Source organism: Mus caroli, unplaced genomic scaffold (assembly GCF_978045245.1).
Source record: "Mus caroli unplaced genomic scaffold, Mus_caroli_1 scaffold_7, whole genome shotgun sequence".
NCBI classification, from domain to species: domain Eukaryota; kingdom Metazoa; phylum Chordata; class Mammalia; order Rodentia; family Muridae; genus Mus; species Mus caroli.
In genome coordinates, this window is record NW_028227262.1 from 35059026 (window position 1) to 35075230 (window position 16205).

Consider the following 16205-nt stretch of genomic DNA (forward strand, 5'->3'; position numbering starts at 1 on the left):
TCTTACCAGGTAAACTGGACTGCGGTCCTTGTCCATTGCAGGGATGCCGGTGAGGACCTCGGCCAATACCTGGGTAGGAGAGAACACAGAGTTGACACACACAGTCAGCAAAAGACTTAGACAATGATAAAGGCTTCATCTTTTCTGATATTATTATTGTTAATATTATTATTATTACGTTTATTTATTTATTGAGTGTGTGTGTGTGTGTGTGTGTGTATGTGTGTTGGTATTCACCCGCCATGGCACTTTCGAAGAGGTCAGAAAGCAACTTGTGAGAACTGGAGCTCTCCTCCCACTGCGTGGGTCCCCAGGCTGGAGCTCAGGTTGTCAGGCTTGGCAGCAAGCACCTTTTCCCACTGAGCCATGTTGACAGCCCCTTTTTCTTGTTTTGGTTTGGTTTGGTTGGTTGGTTGGTTGATTGATTGTTTCGAGACAGGGTTTCTCTGTGTAGCCTGGAACTCACTCTGCAGACCAGGCTGGCCTCAAACTCAGAAATCAGCCTGCCTCTGCCTCCCAAGTGCTAGGATTATAGGCATGCGCCACCACTGCCCGGCCCTTTTCTTGTTTTTTTTTTTTTGTTGTTGTTGTTTTGTTTTTGTTTTATTTTGTTTGTTTTGGTTTGGTTTTTGGTTTGTTTTTGTTTTTGTTTTTTCTTTTTTTTTAAGACAGGGTCTTTTGACATTACTCTGTAGCTGAGGGTGGCCTTGAGTTCCTATTGTCTTGCCACCCCACCAGGATCCCCCCCATCCCCCCACACCCCCCTACTTCACTCACTCACAGAGGAACACAGCCCTGAGCCAATACCCAGGTGGGAAACTGTGATATGTACCTGTGCGAAGAGCAAGCCTGCCGTTCCAGTTCATGGGTTTCTCAGCAGTGTAAAAGATTCAGGAGTGAGCCAAGTGGTGGTGGCGCACACCTTGAATCCCAGAACTCAGGAGGCAGAGACAGGTGGATCGATCTCCACCCGCTCGAGGCCAGTCCGGCCTATAGAGCTAGTTCTAGGATAGCCAAGGCTACCCAAAGAAACTCTTGTCTCAACAAACAAACAAACAAAAAATAAAACTACAGACATGGGAGACAGACACAGAAGCCTGGGCTTCCAGTCCAGCTCTGCACAAGAAGTGAGTCCCAGGGCTGGGAACTGAAACTTGGGCCAGAGTCTGCATGTGTCACGTGGGGTAGAGCAGCTATGCTGTGGGATGAACAATGGTGTTCACGGAACCGTGACAACAGTGGCCAGGAGGGGGCAGCACAGGGCCCTCCACAGAAAAGGGTCTACAGTCAGTTGAGAAGGAGCGGTCAGCAAGGTCTTTGCAGGAAGGGACAGAGGAAAACAAATCAAGAGATAGACATCTCCTCTGTCTCAGTCATGTGATTCCGGAAGGAACAAGTCTCTGACAAGGGTCACTTAGTGAGCATAAAAACACTGAGACACAGCGGGCAAGATGAGGTACTGGCGTGCAGGCCAGACTACTAGAGTTCAATCCCACAAGGTGGCAGGAGAAAGGCCACAACTCCAAATAGTTATTCTCTGACCTCCACATGCAGTATGGCATGTGCACACCTGCACACACATGCACACGCACACGCACACGCACACACACGCACATAGGCACAAACATGCACACATGCACACACTCACACTAATACTACAATACCCATATATACACATATAACTCAGTCTGCCTCCTCTCCCAGAGAGCCACTGATTCTCCAAGTAGGGCTGCTTAGCCTCACTGAAGCACTCACAGGAAACTCTAGGGGGGGATGGAATGGGGGAAATGGGAGCCAGCAGAGTGGCCAGCCAGGGGCAGAAGGAAACTGAATCTGGAACACAGAGGTCCACTTGAGGGCAGAAGGTGGCCCCGTGAGGGCTTCAGAGGCAGATGTGAACAGACAGAAGACTGTGGTCACAGAGAGGAAGGTCAGAGTTCAAGACAGGGAGGAAGGCAGATGCAAAGCCCTGAGCACAACAGGCAACAAACTGTGCATCTCGGGTCACATTCCCAATGCTGTGGAACATTCTGTGGTCCTGTGCAACACTGAGTTGGACAGACAGACAGCAAGAAAACCAGGCTCTGCTGTCAAGTGGGGTTGGGGAGGCTTGCATAACCTTCTCTGCTGGGTTCACAACAACCAGGTCACAGGGTCAGCACCCTATTAAGTCTGGAATGAAAAGCCCGCTTGGCTTCGCTCCACAGTATCTTCCAAACCTATCTGCCCTCTCAGCCCTTTTAACACATCCATCCTGCAGACATCAACAGGAGTCAGTGTGTCCTAAAGATGAACTGAGCAGACTCTCAGGCTCAGACTACAGACGCTTTACAGTGTGCCCTGAGCACCCGGCACCCGGTCCTGAAGCAGGGTATGCAGGAGAGATGAATGGTCACCGATGGAAGAGTGATGAAGAAATGTGACAGAGAAATAGGTGGTAGGCCAACAGTGTGGACGGGAAGAAGGAAGTCGAGAGATAACATCCGCAGCCCACAGAATCACCAACCATGCACAGTTTCTGTATATACCTTTTTACCTTTTTTAAGAGTTTCTGAGACAAGGTTAAGTTGACCTAGAACTCATTATGTAGCCCAGGCTAGCCTGAACTAAAAGCAATCTTCCTGCCTTGACCTTCCAAGTGCTGGGATTACAGACATCTACCCCCATGCCGAGCTATGTAAACCTTTTTAACCATGAAAATCACTTATAACTCAGAAGCCATGATAGACCATGGAAGTTAGGCCTGGTTGCACACAGCTGCAATTCCAGCACTCAAAGGACTGAGGCAGGATCGTGGTTGGTGGCTAGGCTGGACCACAGGGACCCAGTGACACCTTATTGCAGAAATTTGGGAAGTATGGCTCAGTGGTAGAACACATGTCTTGCATGTCTGAGAGCCTGGGTTTATTTCCGGTACCAAAAATGGGGGTGGGGGGGCAAGTTAGGGACATATGTCAGTCCATAAATGGTCACCTTGTGAACATAGGACTTGAGAGCTCAGATCCTGAGATTCTCATATACAAATGCCAGATGTTGTGGTATGCACTTGTAATTCAAGCACTGGGGAGACCGAGACAGGAGGATCCTTGGGGTTCACTGGTTAGTCTAGCCTTAACTCGTGAGCTTCAGGGCCATGAGAGAGCCAATCCCAAAGGCAGTCGATACTACCTGAGCGTCTCACTTGAACTACACCCCCATCCCACACCCCACACATAATGCACACCCACGGATTAAGAGCAAGTGAAATAAACGGTTTTCAAAGATGCCTTTGTCTCGGATCTGGCCTGGAGGCCACAGTCCAGCAGCCTCTGCTGTAGCTCCACACAAGCCCCATGCTTACAGCCAGCCTGTGGGCAATGCTTACAATTCCACAGCTGAAGATGTCCACCTGCTTGGTCAGCTGCCCCACTCTGATGAAGTTTTCCGGCAGATATGCAGCTGAGGCCTGGAACAGGTGAGTCTTCATGACGGTATATTTGGTCTTTTTGTTGTCGGGACAAGGATGAGCCACCGGATGAGCCAGTCTGGGGTTAAGATGCTGGTCCAGCAAGACATTGGCACTGCGGGAAAGCAAGTGAAGAGAACCTTTGAATTCTGAAAAGAAGAGGTTGCTGTGGAGACACACTGGCCAAACAAGTTAGCACTGGGCAAGCGTCAGCCCTGCGAATGGTGGAGGGGAGGCACTCACAGAAGACACTCAACATGAAATAGCCAGCCATAAATGGGTGGGGCCTTGGAAACCCACTCACTCCATTATATGGAAATGGAACTGAAAATTGGCCTAGTTGCCCCAGGAATATGCAGGAAATGCAGACTTCTACTCTCCACAGATGCCAGCCCTGGTCAGCCCCTCCGCTCATCAGGTCAAGCCCGCTGCTCATTCTGGCCTAGACTCCTCTAAAGCTGTTCCCATTACAAGCTCTGGCCTCACTGGGGCAAACCCAGACACTGGCATCCTTTATAAACCCAGTTACATCCTTTGTAACTCAGTTTGCTCAGGTTGTAGGGAAGGGGAACATTTTTTTTTTAATTTTTAAAAGGAGAAGTGAAAATATACTTTGATCCAGTCATAATTGGAGGGAGAGAAAATTCTCAGAGAGAGAATTCCTGGGGGGGGAAGGGGGCATGCATGCCACATCTTGCCAGGGGAGCTCAGTGGGAAGTTTTGCAGGCTCTCTCCTTCCATCATTTAGATTCAAGGGATCAAACTCAGGCCATCAAGGCCTGGCAGCGAGCATTTTCACCCCCTGAGCCATCTCACTGGTCCACCGAGCAGTATTTGAAAAAGAAGACACCAGGTCAGGCACAGTGGCAGCTCACCTATAATCCCCAGCACTTGGGAAACTAAGATAGAGTTGCTGGAAGTTCGAGGCCAGTGTAGGCTACGTAGTGAGCTTCAGGTCAGCCTGGGCTACACTGGTAAGTTAGAGGCCAGTTCTGCTCAACAGCAAGACTTTGTCTCAATAAACAAACAAAAAAAAAGTTTAAAAATTCTTTTTATAATAGCCAGCAACTCCAATATCTACTATCAGGAGTATCTAAATAAGTGTGAACAAGCCGCTTCACCGCAAGGTTAAGAAATCACAACAAGCCGTGAAACCTTGCAACATGGGGAGGCAGAGGAGGAACTGAGAGCCGTGAAACCATCCAGTCTTAGGGGTGAGGATTTGTGTGGGAGGACGATGCAGCTGGATGGTGGAACACGCCCAGGGTGATGGGGCCATCAAATGCAAGTCAGGAGAGGAAAGAAGAAAGGGCTTTTGAGCTGGCTTGTACCACAGGGGAGGGAACCTTGAGGAACCACAAGACCTCTATGGTTGTGCAGCTGGTTCTGCTAAATGCCTTGGACTCTTGGAATCTCTCCCGTGATGGCAGTTCTCTAGTTCTTGGAAATCTGACACTAAGATGCGGGGGATAGGAAACCTGGAAACCTCCCTGACAAGGTCTATCACTAACAGACAAGCAAGGCAGGCACTGAGCAAAGTTCAAATAGGGAGCTCAAATCCCAAGGCTGGGCACAGATCCCAGATGGAGTGCAAGCCGGCTCACTCCTGAGTAGATGGTCAAATGTTTAGGGTGCTGTGGCCTGCGGGGAAACTAACCCAGAAAGGCCACAGACAAAGTGACAGCTTCATACCTCAGAAATACTGGATTTTTTTTTTTAAAGATTTATTTATTTATTATATGTAAGTACACTGTAGCTGTCTTCAGACACTCCAGAAGAGGGCGCCAGATCTCGTTACGGATGGTTGTGAGCCACCATGTGGTTGCTGGGATTTGAACTCTGGACCTTCGGAAGAGCAGTCGGGTGCTCTTACCCACTGAGCCATCTCACCAGCCCCCGAAATACTGGATTTTGAGGATATGAAGAGAGAGCTAAGATCCCCAAGGGAGGGGAGATAGAGGAGAAGAAGGGGGAAGGGGACGGGAGAGACAGACAGACAGACAGCAAGAACAGGAGCTGGCCTGGTTCTCAAAGCCAGGCCTGGGAAGCAAGCCCAGCTCATGCTGCCCTCTCACCTCTTTTTTCTTTTCTCTCTCTCTCTTTTAAAAAGATTTATTTATTTATTTAATGTATCCACCATTGCTCTCTTCAGACACCCCAGAAGAGGGCATCAGACCCACCATTGCATGGTGGGTTGTGAGCCACCATATGATTGCTGGGATTTGAACTCAGGACCTCTGGAAGAGCAGTCAGTGCTCTTAACCACCGAGCCATCTCTCCAGCCCGCCCTCTCACCTCTTAACATTGCTGTGGATGATGTCCAGGCTATGCAGGTGCTCCACGGCTAGAAGCAGCCCTGAGCAGATGCTGGCCCGCTGTGGCCAGGGCAGCATGTCTGAGATGCCCTAAGAGAAATAGAAGGTATAAAAAGGGTCACTCCTGAACCACTCTAAAGTCTTTATAGCCTGTCCTCGGACTGCTTCGAACCCATCCTTGGTCACCGGGCGTAGCCAGTGTGATGTACTACCTTGAGGTGATATTATTATTATTATTATTATTATTATTTTCTTTGTTTTGTTTTTCGAGACAGGGTTTCTCTGTTTAGCCCTGGCTGTCCTCAAACTCACTTTGTAGACCAGGCTGGCCTCGAGCTCAGAAATCCACCTGCCTCTGCCTCCCGAGTGCTGGGATTAAAGGTGTGTGCCACCACACCCAGCTGAGGTGATATTATTTGTATCAAACGGAGCTACTTGAAATTCCAAGATCAGACACACTCCTGCTGTGTGACTTTGGGAAGATGCTTGAAGCCTCTGAGCTTCTGTCTCCTTGGGTATGAAATGGACTGGAAGTCCTGGATTTTATCTTAGCATTATAAAGACAAGGAGGGCAGATGGGGACAGAGTTCAGTTTAAGCTGTCTGCTACTATCCAGGACCTGGACTTCATTCTCCAGTGCTGCACAAACCAGGCATGGTAGCACACGCTTGTACTCCTAGCACTCAGGAAGACAGGAGGACCAGAACTTCAAGGTCACACTGTCTGCCATGTAGCAAGTTTGAGGCTAACCTGGCTATTGGTGATCCTGTCCTCCCCCACAAAAAAAAATCATAAATAAAAATAAAATGAAATAAAGGATACATTGATGTCTGTATTGAAGCTTTTATGAGCATTCAAAAAAGTTTACATACACTCTTTGAAGTCCTTAACTTGACTCCTAGGCAAGAGCTATCTGTTCCGTCCTATGACCACAGCCACTGGTTTACCTGAGCCCAGAGTCTGTCGTGCAGAGAGCCGTTTGCCATGTAGGGGTAGATGAGGCTGTGGAACTGTCTTCCAGTGCAGAAACCCAGCAGAGGTAGGACGTTGGCGTGGCAGCATCTGAACCCAGCATAAGTGCACAGTCAGGCATGAAAGAGCAAGAGCCAAAGGCAGACCCCCCTTCCTGGCTCAGACCACCCACTACCTCCTAGCCACCACAGGCTCTGGTCCCTGGTGGCCTCACCCTGTTTCCCTGCTGTGCAGTCTGGCACCATCCCCAACCCACTTCTGGGAAAAGGCTGAAGGATGAAGAACCTGCTAGAGGCCACCACACCCGCCTCAGGGTTATGAGTCACCTTTCTCCTCTTGGCTCTCCTCATGACTCTAGCCACATCTCATGCTCCACATGTGAACCATCCATGTATCTACCTGGGAAAGGACACTTCTCTTCTGCCTCCCAGAAACCTCTTGCCTCACGAATTACCAAGCACTGTTTTTGGTTTTTTGGGGTTTTTTTGTTTTGTTTTGTTTTTTGTTTTTCGAGACAGGGTTTCTCTGTATAGCCCTGGCTGTCCTGGAACTCACTTTGTAGACCAGGCTGACCTCAAACTCAGAAATCCGCCTGCCTCTGCCTCCCGAGTGCTGGGATTAAAGGCGTGCGCCACCACGCCCGGCTTTGTTTTTTTTTTTTTTAAAGATCTATTTATTTATATCATGTATGTGAGTACACTGTCGCTGTCTTCAGACACACCAGAAGAGGGCATCAGATCCCCATTACAGATGTTGTGAGCCACCATATGGTTGCTGGGAATTGAACTCAGGACCTCTGGAAGAGCAGTCAGTGCTCTTAACCACTGAGCCATCATCTCTCCAGCCCCACCACACACTCCTTACACACAGTATTCCATCCCCTTCTTGTGGCCACAGCCCACGCTACCTCGCAGGGCAATTACAGATGGCCTTGTGCCAGATCGTGCTGTGTTCCCGTGCCCTACTTCACACCTGTTTCATTCACTAGCTTTGCACGCCTGTCCGTCCTGCATACACTGTGAGGCAGGAGCTACTTGGTTTCAAGTGAGCTCTCCCTCTAACCTGGGATAGCCTGGGCTACTAAACTAATGAGTGGAGGAGTAGCCACCAAGCCTATGAGAACACAGAGTTGAAGCAAGGGCACATGTCCGATCTCCATGGAATGAGTGTCTACATGGTTACACTCCTGTATGTTATCTCCTGTGAAGAAGGCATTCAGAAATGACAAACTAGCTAGGTGTGGTGACAAAGCCAGGACATGTCTCAGTTCCCAACTGTCCTCTTCCCTCCCCAAGCCTCCCTCAGCTCTGGGATGGGAAGCCTTTGGTGTGCAGCCTTCCTGCCTCAGCATTTCAAGTGCTGGGGTGACAAGAGTATGCCTCGTAGCAGTGAACAGATTGGAGGCTTTCTTACTTTACCCCTGTAATATTGGGGGGGGGGCAGTAGGATGGGGAGTTTCTAGGACTAGAACCCAGGGCCTTATCTGTGCTTGGCTACATCTCCAGCCAGCTTGTAGAATAAAGAGTGAGTTAGAAAACATGTGTTCTCCACAGACTGTAGACTATAGCAAGTGCCCTACTGTGTGTTCTGCCCAGAAGGAGTCATAGACACTGTGAACACTGGAAAACTTTATTTTATGTCATCTTGTATCCATGGACCGTGAGCTATCCTTTAGATTTGTTTCAACCATCTTAAAATATAATAAAAGCCAGGCCAACCATAATGGCCCACACCTTTAATCCCAGCACTTGGAAGGCAGAGGCAGATAGATCTCTGTGAGTCTGAGGCCAGCCTGGTCTACATAGAGAGTTCCAAACCAAGCAGGCTACATAGCAAAACCTAATCTCAAAAAAATAAAATAAGCCAGGTATAGTGGCTCACACCTTTAATCCCAGCACTTGGAAGGCAGAGGCAGGTGGATCTTTGTGAGGTTAAGGTCAGCCTGGTCTACAATGCAATTTCCAGGACAGGCAGGGATACACAGAGAAACCCTGTCTCTAAAATAAAATAAAATAAACCATTCTTCAACCTGTATAAACACACACAGAGGCAGATTTAGTTCTGTGGGTCCCCACATGTCTAGTGTTGAGACAGGTTTGCCTTTAGACCACCAGTCTGTTTGCCTGCTTCAAAATGGGATAGGAACTGGGCGTGGTGGCCCACGCCTTTAATCCCAGCACTCGGGAGGCAGAGGCAGGCGAATTTCTGAGTTCGAGGCCAGCCTGGTCTACAGAGTGAGTTCCAGGACAGCCAAGGCTACACAGAGAAACCCTGCCTCGAAAAATCAAAAATAAATAAATAAATAAATAAAATAAAATAAAAAATAATAAAAAAAACAAAATGGGATAGGAAGAATCTCTTTCTTCATACATGGAAGGAGAAGCTGGAAAAAGCCAAGGTTTCTTGAGAATTCTATTTTTTACTGCATAAGAAGAGCATAGACTCTGGACACAGTCTATGAAGACTCATTCTCTGGCCCTGCCACTTACTTGGGCCAAACACTGAGCCTCTCTGGGCCCCAACGTATACATACACCCATACAACTGTGGCCCTGGGATCTGTGTTGCAACATTCTGGTGACGCTGGAATGAGCTTGTAGATGCTATGACCTGAGCATGTGCCCCAAAGTTTGTGTGCTGGAAACTGAGGCCCCAAATTTATAGTCAGAGGTATTTGGAGGAAGGGTGCTTAAGAGTAATTAGGGGCCAGGCATGGTGGCACACGCCTTTAATCCCAGCACTGGGGACGCAGAGGCAGGCGGATCTCTGAGTTCGAGGTCAGCCTGGTCTACAGAGTGAGTTCCAGGACAGCCAGGGCTACACAGAGAAACCCTGTCTCGAAAAACAAAAACAAACAAACAATAAAAGAGTAATTAGGGTTAGGTGAGGTCATGGGCTAGAGCTTGTATACAAGCAGAGAGACCCTCAGTCTCACTATGTGATGACCACTGCTGTGGTACCCACTACATGAGTCTTCAATGGATGCCCTCTGACCTCCCAGCCTCTAAAACCACGAAATAAACAAACTTGTGCTTTAGAAACCTCCCTCTCCATGACAGCCACAGAAAATGGCCCAGAACAATAATGACAGTGCTAACCACTTGCCTTGCACACAGGAAGCACTGCCTGCCGTCATCATTAGGCCAGGGGTTCTGCACCGGAAGCTTACCTGAGGCAGAGCTGCATCTCTGCCTGTAGGAATCTGTCCATGGACCCTGGACTGGAGCCAGACACCTGTGGGAAAATACACAGCCCCTGAAGAGCCATCCAGCCTCAGCCCCCGGCCTCACTGTTCCCTGCAGACACCCTCACCTCACCTCCCTGAGCTTCTTGAAGGCGAAGGCCACACCGTTCCTTTGACCCTGGTAGATATCGGCAAAGGTGCCCTCGCTGATTCGGTGGCTTTGGTCAAAGTCCTCAGTTGCTTGGACGACATCTGCTTCACTCCAGAAAAGCCTGTCTCCGGGCAAACTCAAAAGCCTTTCTTGCTTGGGGGCAGATGTGGAAGTACTGCAGTACTGGAGATTGGGAGAGAAGAGTGGACGGTGACCATGAAAGCTGGCTGTCCCTGTTCCCCAGGAGTCCCTGGAATACCAAGGGGCTTTCCCTTCTTTGTTACAAGTGGTATCAAAGTCCAAATAACCACAGTTCTCTCAGCAGGGCTTTGGAGACAGCACGTAGGGAAGACTATACTCAGAAGTCCAGTTTCTATAACACCTCTTTCAAACACAGGCACACAGAAATTGATAAGGTCACTTAAACCCTTATTAATCATTCTAGGAAATAGTTCTAGGAAACTATTCTAGGCAAAAACAGGCAATTAAAGATGAGTCTGTCTCCTGCCAGTTAGATCCACTAGAATTGGCTTATAGAAAATGAGAATGGGGCCGGCAAGATGGCTCACTAGGTGAAGGCTCTCGGGAAGCCTGGCCACTTGAGTTCAACCCCCAGGACATTAATAATAAACTCCTCAAAGTTGTCCTCTAACTTCACATGTGTGCCACAGCATACCTGTGCCCTTACATATACATACATACACACATACAAAATAAATAAATATAGAATAAAAATTTAAAGACTATGTACAAAAAGAAAAAGAAAAAAAGGTTTATAGAAACTTTTTAATAAATATTTTTAAAGATTTATTTATGAGTGCTATCTGCATTTACATCTGCAGACCAGAAGAGGGCATCAGATCCCATTACAGATGGTTATGAGCCACCATGTGGTTGCTGGGAATTGAACTCAGGACCTCTGGAAGAGCAGCCACTGTTCTTAACTGCTGAGCCATCTCCCAGGCCCCTGAAGGTTTTTGTTTTTGTTTTTGAGATAGTTTCCCTGTGTACCCCTGGCTGGCCTGGAGCACACATTGTAGACCAGGCTAACCTCAACCTGCCTGCCTGTCCTCCAACTGCTGGCCCTAAAGGTCCTTAATGATTCAACCATCTCTGCACATGATTAAGTTACAGGAGATATTTATTAACCAGCCCAGGAGTTGCTGCTTTCTCCCCCAGGGACAAGCCCAAACCCTCAACTTCTCAAAGACATACAAACTTTTGATATCTTTAAAAAAATTAAAAAAACAAATAAAAACCAGGGATTTACTATGTCACTCTGATTGGTCTCAAACTCACCGTACACACCATTCTAGCCTCTAACTCACACAGAACTGCCTGCCTCTGCCTCCCAAGTGCTGGGATTAATGGCAAGGTCTTTATCTTTTCAAACTAGAAGAAAAGGCTGGGTATGCTAGTTCATGCCCATGAAGACAGCATGTGGGACTCAAAGGTAGGAGGATTCACAAATTCAAATCCAAACTGAGCTACATAGTGAAATCTTGTCTCAAAAATAAGTAAGGACGCAGCTCAATTGGTGGAGTGCTTGCCTGACATGCACAGGCCTTGAGTTCCATCCTTAGCACATATAAACTGGGTGTGGTGATGCATGCCGAAATTTGGGAGGTGGAGGCAGTAGTTCAAGGTTATCCTCAGCTATACAGCAAGTTTTAAGCCGGCCTGGGCTACATGGAACCCTGCCTCAAAAGAGTAAAAAGCTATTTCTTTCCCTTGCCCCATCCCCCTTGACTGGGGTGGGACCCAGGGCTGTACCACTGAGCTGTATGCAAACTGATGCATTCATTTCTAACCCAGTGTGAATTATTAACAATATAGTCACAACAGTATCTGGGAGCATTAACAAATGAGGGTAAAAGTACCCACAAGAATAACGTCAAAGAACATTCTGGAACCCAAGTTAAAGTGCAGGACCACTCTGACTGTTGCTCAAGTCTGACAAGAAAGTGGGGAGGGCTGGGCAGTTGTAAACTAGATCCTGTAACTGCCCGTGTAGGCGTTACTGGTTCAGGTCTTGCTTACACAGGGCCATTAAAAACAAAGGTCCTAGCTGGGCAGTGGTGGCCTTTAATTCTAATACTTGGGAGGCAGAAGCAGGAGGATTTCTGAGTTCGAGGCTAGCCTGGTCTACAGAGTGAGTTCCAAGACAGCCAGGGCTATACAGAGAAACCCAGTCTCAAAAACAAACAGGAAAAAAAAAGAAGAAGAAGAAGAAGAAGAAAAAGAAGAAGAAGAAGAAGAAAGAAAGAAAACGGAGAAGCTAGAGAAAGTACCCAAGGAGCTAAAGGGATCTGCAACCCTATAGTTGGAACAACATGATGAACTAACCAGTACCCCGGAGCTCTTGTCTCTAGCTGCATATGCATCGAAAGATGGCCTAGTCGGCCATCACTGGAAAGAGAGGCCCACTGGACTTGCAAACTTTATATGCCCCAATATAGGGGAATGCCAGGGCCAAAAGAATGGGAATGGGTGGGTAGGGAAGTGGGGGGGCGGTATGGGGGACTTTTGGGATAGCATTGGAAATGTAATTGAGGAAAATATGTAATAAAAATATTAAAAATTAAAAAAAAAGAAAGAAAACAAAGATCCTATTGAGTTCGTAGTGAAGGCCTGTCCTCCCAGCTGCTCCACTCGAGGCTGAGACAGGGGGATCACAAGTTCAAGGCCTGTTTATGACCCTTAGTAAAAGCTTGCTCAAAACCAAAACAAAACAAACACAACAAACAAAAAAGAAAAAAGGGGGCTATAGTTATGGTTCAGTGGTTGAATGCAGAGAACCCTGGGCTCAATCCCCAATGTGGCAAACATGAATCCTGGCCCGGGCTGGGACTCAGTACTAGGGTACTTCACTGGGCCCTGAATAATGCCCCAAAGATACAACGGACCAAGACCCGCAAACTCAGTGCAGCACACACCCCTCATTTCGCTGATGAGTATCCTTAATCTCAGAAGTTTGGGGAGACATTCGTGGGTCCCTTGTCCTCCCCACTCCCACACTGGTCTCAGGGAATAAAGAAACCGTTTCTGAGAGGACCACGAGCCAAGACACAACTGGGATAGAAGCACAGGGTGGATTTACCTTAGACTGGGGAGAGTCGGGTGCATCAGTTTTCAGGGAACAAGGGGCATCCGTCTCGCACGGACGCTGCCGTGAGGCCTGCTGCTGGGCCCCAGCCATGATGGGCCCTGGAAAGGACAACACAGTCAACACTCTGCCTGGGGACACATCCCGAAGCCACCTTTTCCCTCAGTCAGTGCTGTCACCTCCTGACACTGCGGGGGTGGGGGGGGCGGGGGGGGGCAGCCGACAAGCTTCATGGTGTCAATCCATTTAAGCCTGGTGACATCTTGCAACAGGTGCAATTTGTCATCTTGAATGACAGGAGGAGACCAGGAAGTGGGAGGTGTCCTGAGCAGCCGGGATCACATGATGGGGGATGCCCCTGTGCTGCCCCTGTGCCACTGCCTGGCAGAGGACACAGAGAAACCTCCAGTGTGTTTCCACAGCAGATGCTGTTCTACCTGGGATGGCCTGAAGGACTGGGGAAATCAAGGGTACGGAGGGGGAGGGGAGGCTCAGCACTCACTTGGTAAATACTCAGGCACCTCCATCCTGTGGGTACCAGTAGCCAGGGCTGAATCAAGCACCCATCATGCTACTTTGCAGAAGGGACTCATCCTGGAACCAGCTCCTCAAGGGCCGCTGGGTCACCAGAAGTCTGATCATCACTGAAGCCCGCTGATGGAAGTATGAACCGTCTACTTGAGTGGGTTGGTCTATTTGTTCTTGTTTTTGTTTTTTGAGACAGGGTTTCTCTGTGTAGCTCTGGCTACCCTGGAGCTCTCTGTAGACCAGGCTGCCTTTGCCTCATGAGAGCTGGGATTAAAGGCTTGCGCCACCACCACCGCCTGGCCATGATTTTCCATTTTTTAAATGTTTTCAAAGAACTGTCTAAGGTTTCCCCGGATGGCCGGGCAAGGCAGAGCAGCCCAGCTAATGAAGTAACCATGGACCACGCTTGCAGCCTGGACAGCAGCACAGAGCCTTCAATGCACTGCTTTCGTTGTCTGTGTGGACACTGCAGATTCTTAATAAGAAACTACACATACTACAACATATACCACACACACAATATACACCACACACATACACACCACACACACCCATAAACACACCAAACTCCATGCATCACACACACACACACTTCATACCATACCACACACACAATACACCACACACACACACACACACACACTCTGTACTGCAAACACTACATACACTATATACACTGTTGCCACAGTGGATCACAGAGGGCCTAGTGTGTAACTTCCTGTCTGCCGAGCGCTGCACGGGTTCATGGAAGGTCGGGGACACACCACAGGACCCATTCATCTCTACATAAAAGTCCTCAAAATACAACGCTCCAAGCGCCCAAACTTTTCCTCTAAAATAAAAAATGCCCTCAAACAGCAACTTCCCCGGACAGCCCACAAGCCTGAAATCTGGGGCTTTCCCAGGGCAGAGTGGCCTCAGTAATCAATGGAAAGAATAACTCCTGTTTCAACTACAGAAATAGAACTTCCGCTTCTGTGGGAGGGACTGCAGGGACAGGCCCAGTGGCCCGGCACACCTGCTCCCCAGGGCCACTCAGGAAAGTGAGCCACACAAAGGGTAATGGTGAAAGTACAGAGAGGTCCTGGCACCCGCCCACTCTTCCCCCACCTCCCCTCTCATTATCTTTCTCCCTTTGGCAAAGGAACAGCAGTTTGGCCCGGGTCTGAGGACCTATCAGGAATTGGGGTTCATAGGTCAGCACATTTTTCCCCTTCCTTCTTCGATATCTTTAGTTACAGGAAATAGTCCTTGACTTAGCATTAACTGCCAACCCCCTCCACACACACCTTTCCTCCTCTTCCTCTTTTTTTTTGAGATGGGGTCTCATTATGCAACCCTGGCCTGGATATAGAAACTGTAGAGAGCACAAGGTCCTTGTGTTCAGTCTGACTCCAGGTGCGACTTAGACCACACTAGATTCTCCCCTGGCCCTTTAAGCTATAGAATCCATACTTTTTCTTTCTCTCTCTTTCTTTCTTTCCTTCCTTTTTTTCCTTCTTTTCTTCCTTTTTCTTCTCTTTTCTTTTCTTTCTTATTTTTTTTTTGAGACAGGATTTTTCTTTTTTTTTTTTTAAAAGATTTATTTATTTATTATATGTAAGTACACTGTAGCTGTCTTCAGACGCTCCAAAAGGGGGCGCCAGATCTCGTTACGGATGGTTGTGAGCCACCATGTGGTTGCTGGGATTTGAACTCTGGACCTTCGGAAGAGCAGTCGGGTGCTCTTACCCACTGAGCCATCTCACCAGCCCCGAGACAGGATTTTTCTATGTAGCCCTGGCTATCCTATAACTTACTCTGTAGACCAGGCTGGCCTCAAACTTGGAGACCCATCTTCCTCTGCCTCCAAGTGCTGGGAATAAAGGCATTATCCCCCACCACCCAGCTAGAATCTGTGAGGACGGGACAGCCAGCCCTGACCTGACTGCCCTGTGGTGTTGCCTGCCCAGAAATGAGCTACTCCAGTCTTCCAAGCTCTCAGACCTGAGCGACCATTCACACACATCCCCTGTGATGACTGAAGAAACATAATATGGAGCCAGGCATCCGGTAAAGGCCACGGACCTGTTGCTCTGGAATGCCTGGGAGATCCTGGTGGCCTGCGGGGGGAGATCAGAATAGGATAATGGGCTGTGAGGTGTTAACATCTATCTGCCTCTGCGTCTGTAAAGCCTGCTTCTCACTATGGGAAAGGGATGCCGTGGTCTTTTATTACTATGTAGCAGGAAAGTAAGGAACAGCTGCAGGAAGTGAAACTTTGTTCTCCTGCCCAGCTGTGGATTCCATGGGCAGTTGTTTTGCACACCTTTCTACTGGCTATGGAGTTGTTTTTAACTGGATTTCCCTGTCCCCTCACACAGATCCATATGGTTACCAGCTCTGGTATCTGCAGAGGCACATGCCTAAAGAAACCATGTTGGCCTGGAATCTTCATTCACACACACACACCCCTCTGCTTCCACCCAGCTAAGGTGCCTGATTCTCTGCAATAGGATGCAATGG

General features: G+C 48.5%; 1 protein-coding gene across 1 annotated transcript in view; it reads right to left on the bottom strand.

Annotated features, from left to right (window-relative positions):
• Positions 1-16205, bottom strand: part of Irak2 (interleukin 1 receptor associated kinase 2) — a 57359-nt gene that overhangs the window by 11902 nt on the left and 29252 nt on the right. Inside the window, exons 4-10 of the mRNA XM_021165133.3 lie at positions 13167-13273; positions 10049-10249; positions 9901-9965; positions 6708-6822; positions 5741-5850; positions 3365-3560; positions 7-69 (exon numbers count right to left, since the gene is read on the bottom strand). Coding sequence (XP_021020792.1) covers positions 7-69; positions 3365-3560; positions 5741-5850; positions 6708-6822; positions 9901-9965; positions 10049-10249; positions 13167-13273 — 857 coding nt within the window. The remainder of the gene's footprint in view (positions 1-6; positions 70-3364; positions 3561-5740; positions 5851-6707; positions 6823-9900; positions 9966-10048; positions 10250-13166; positions 13274-16205) is intronic.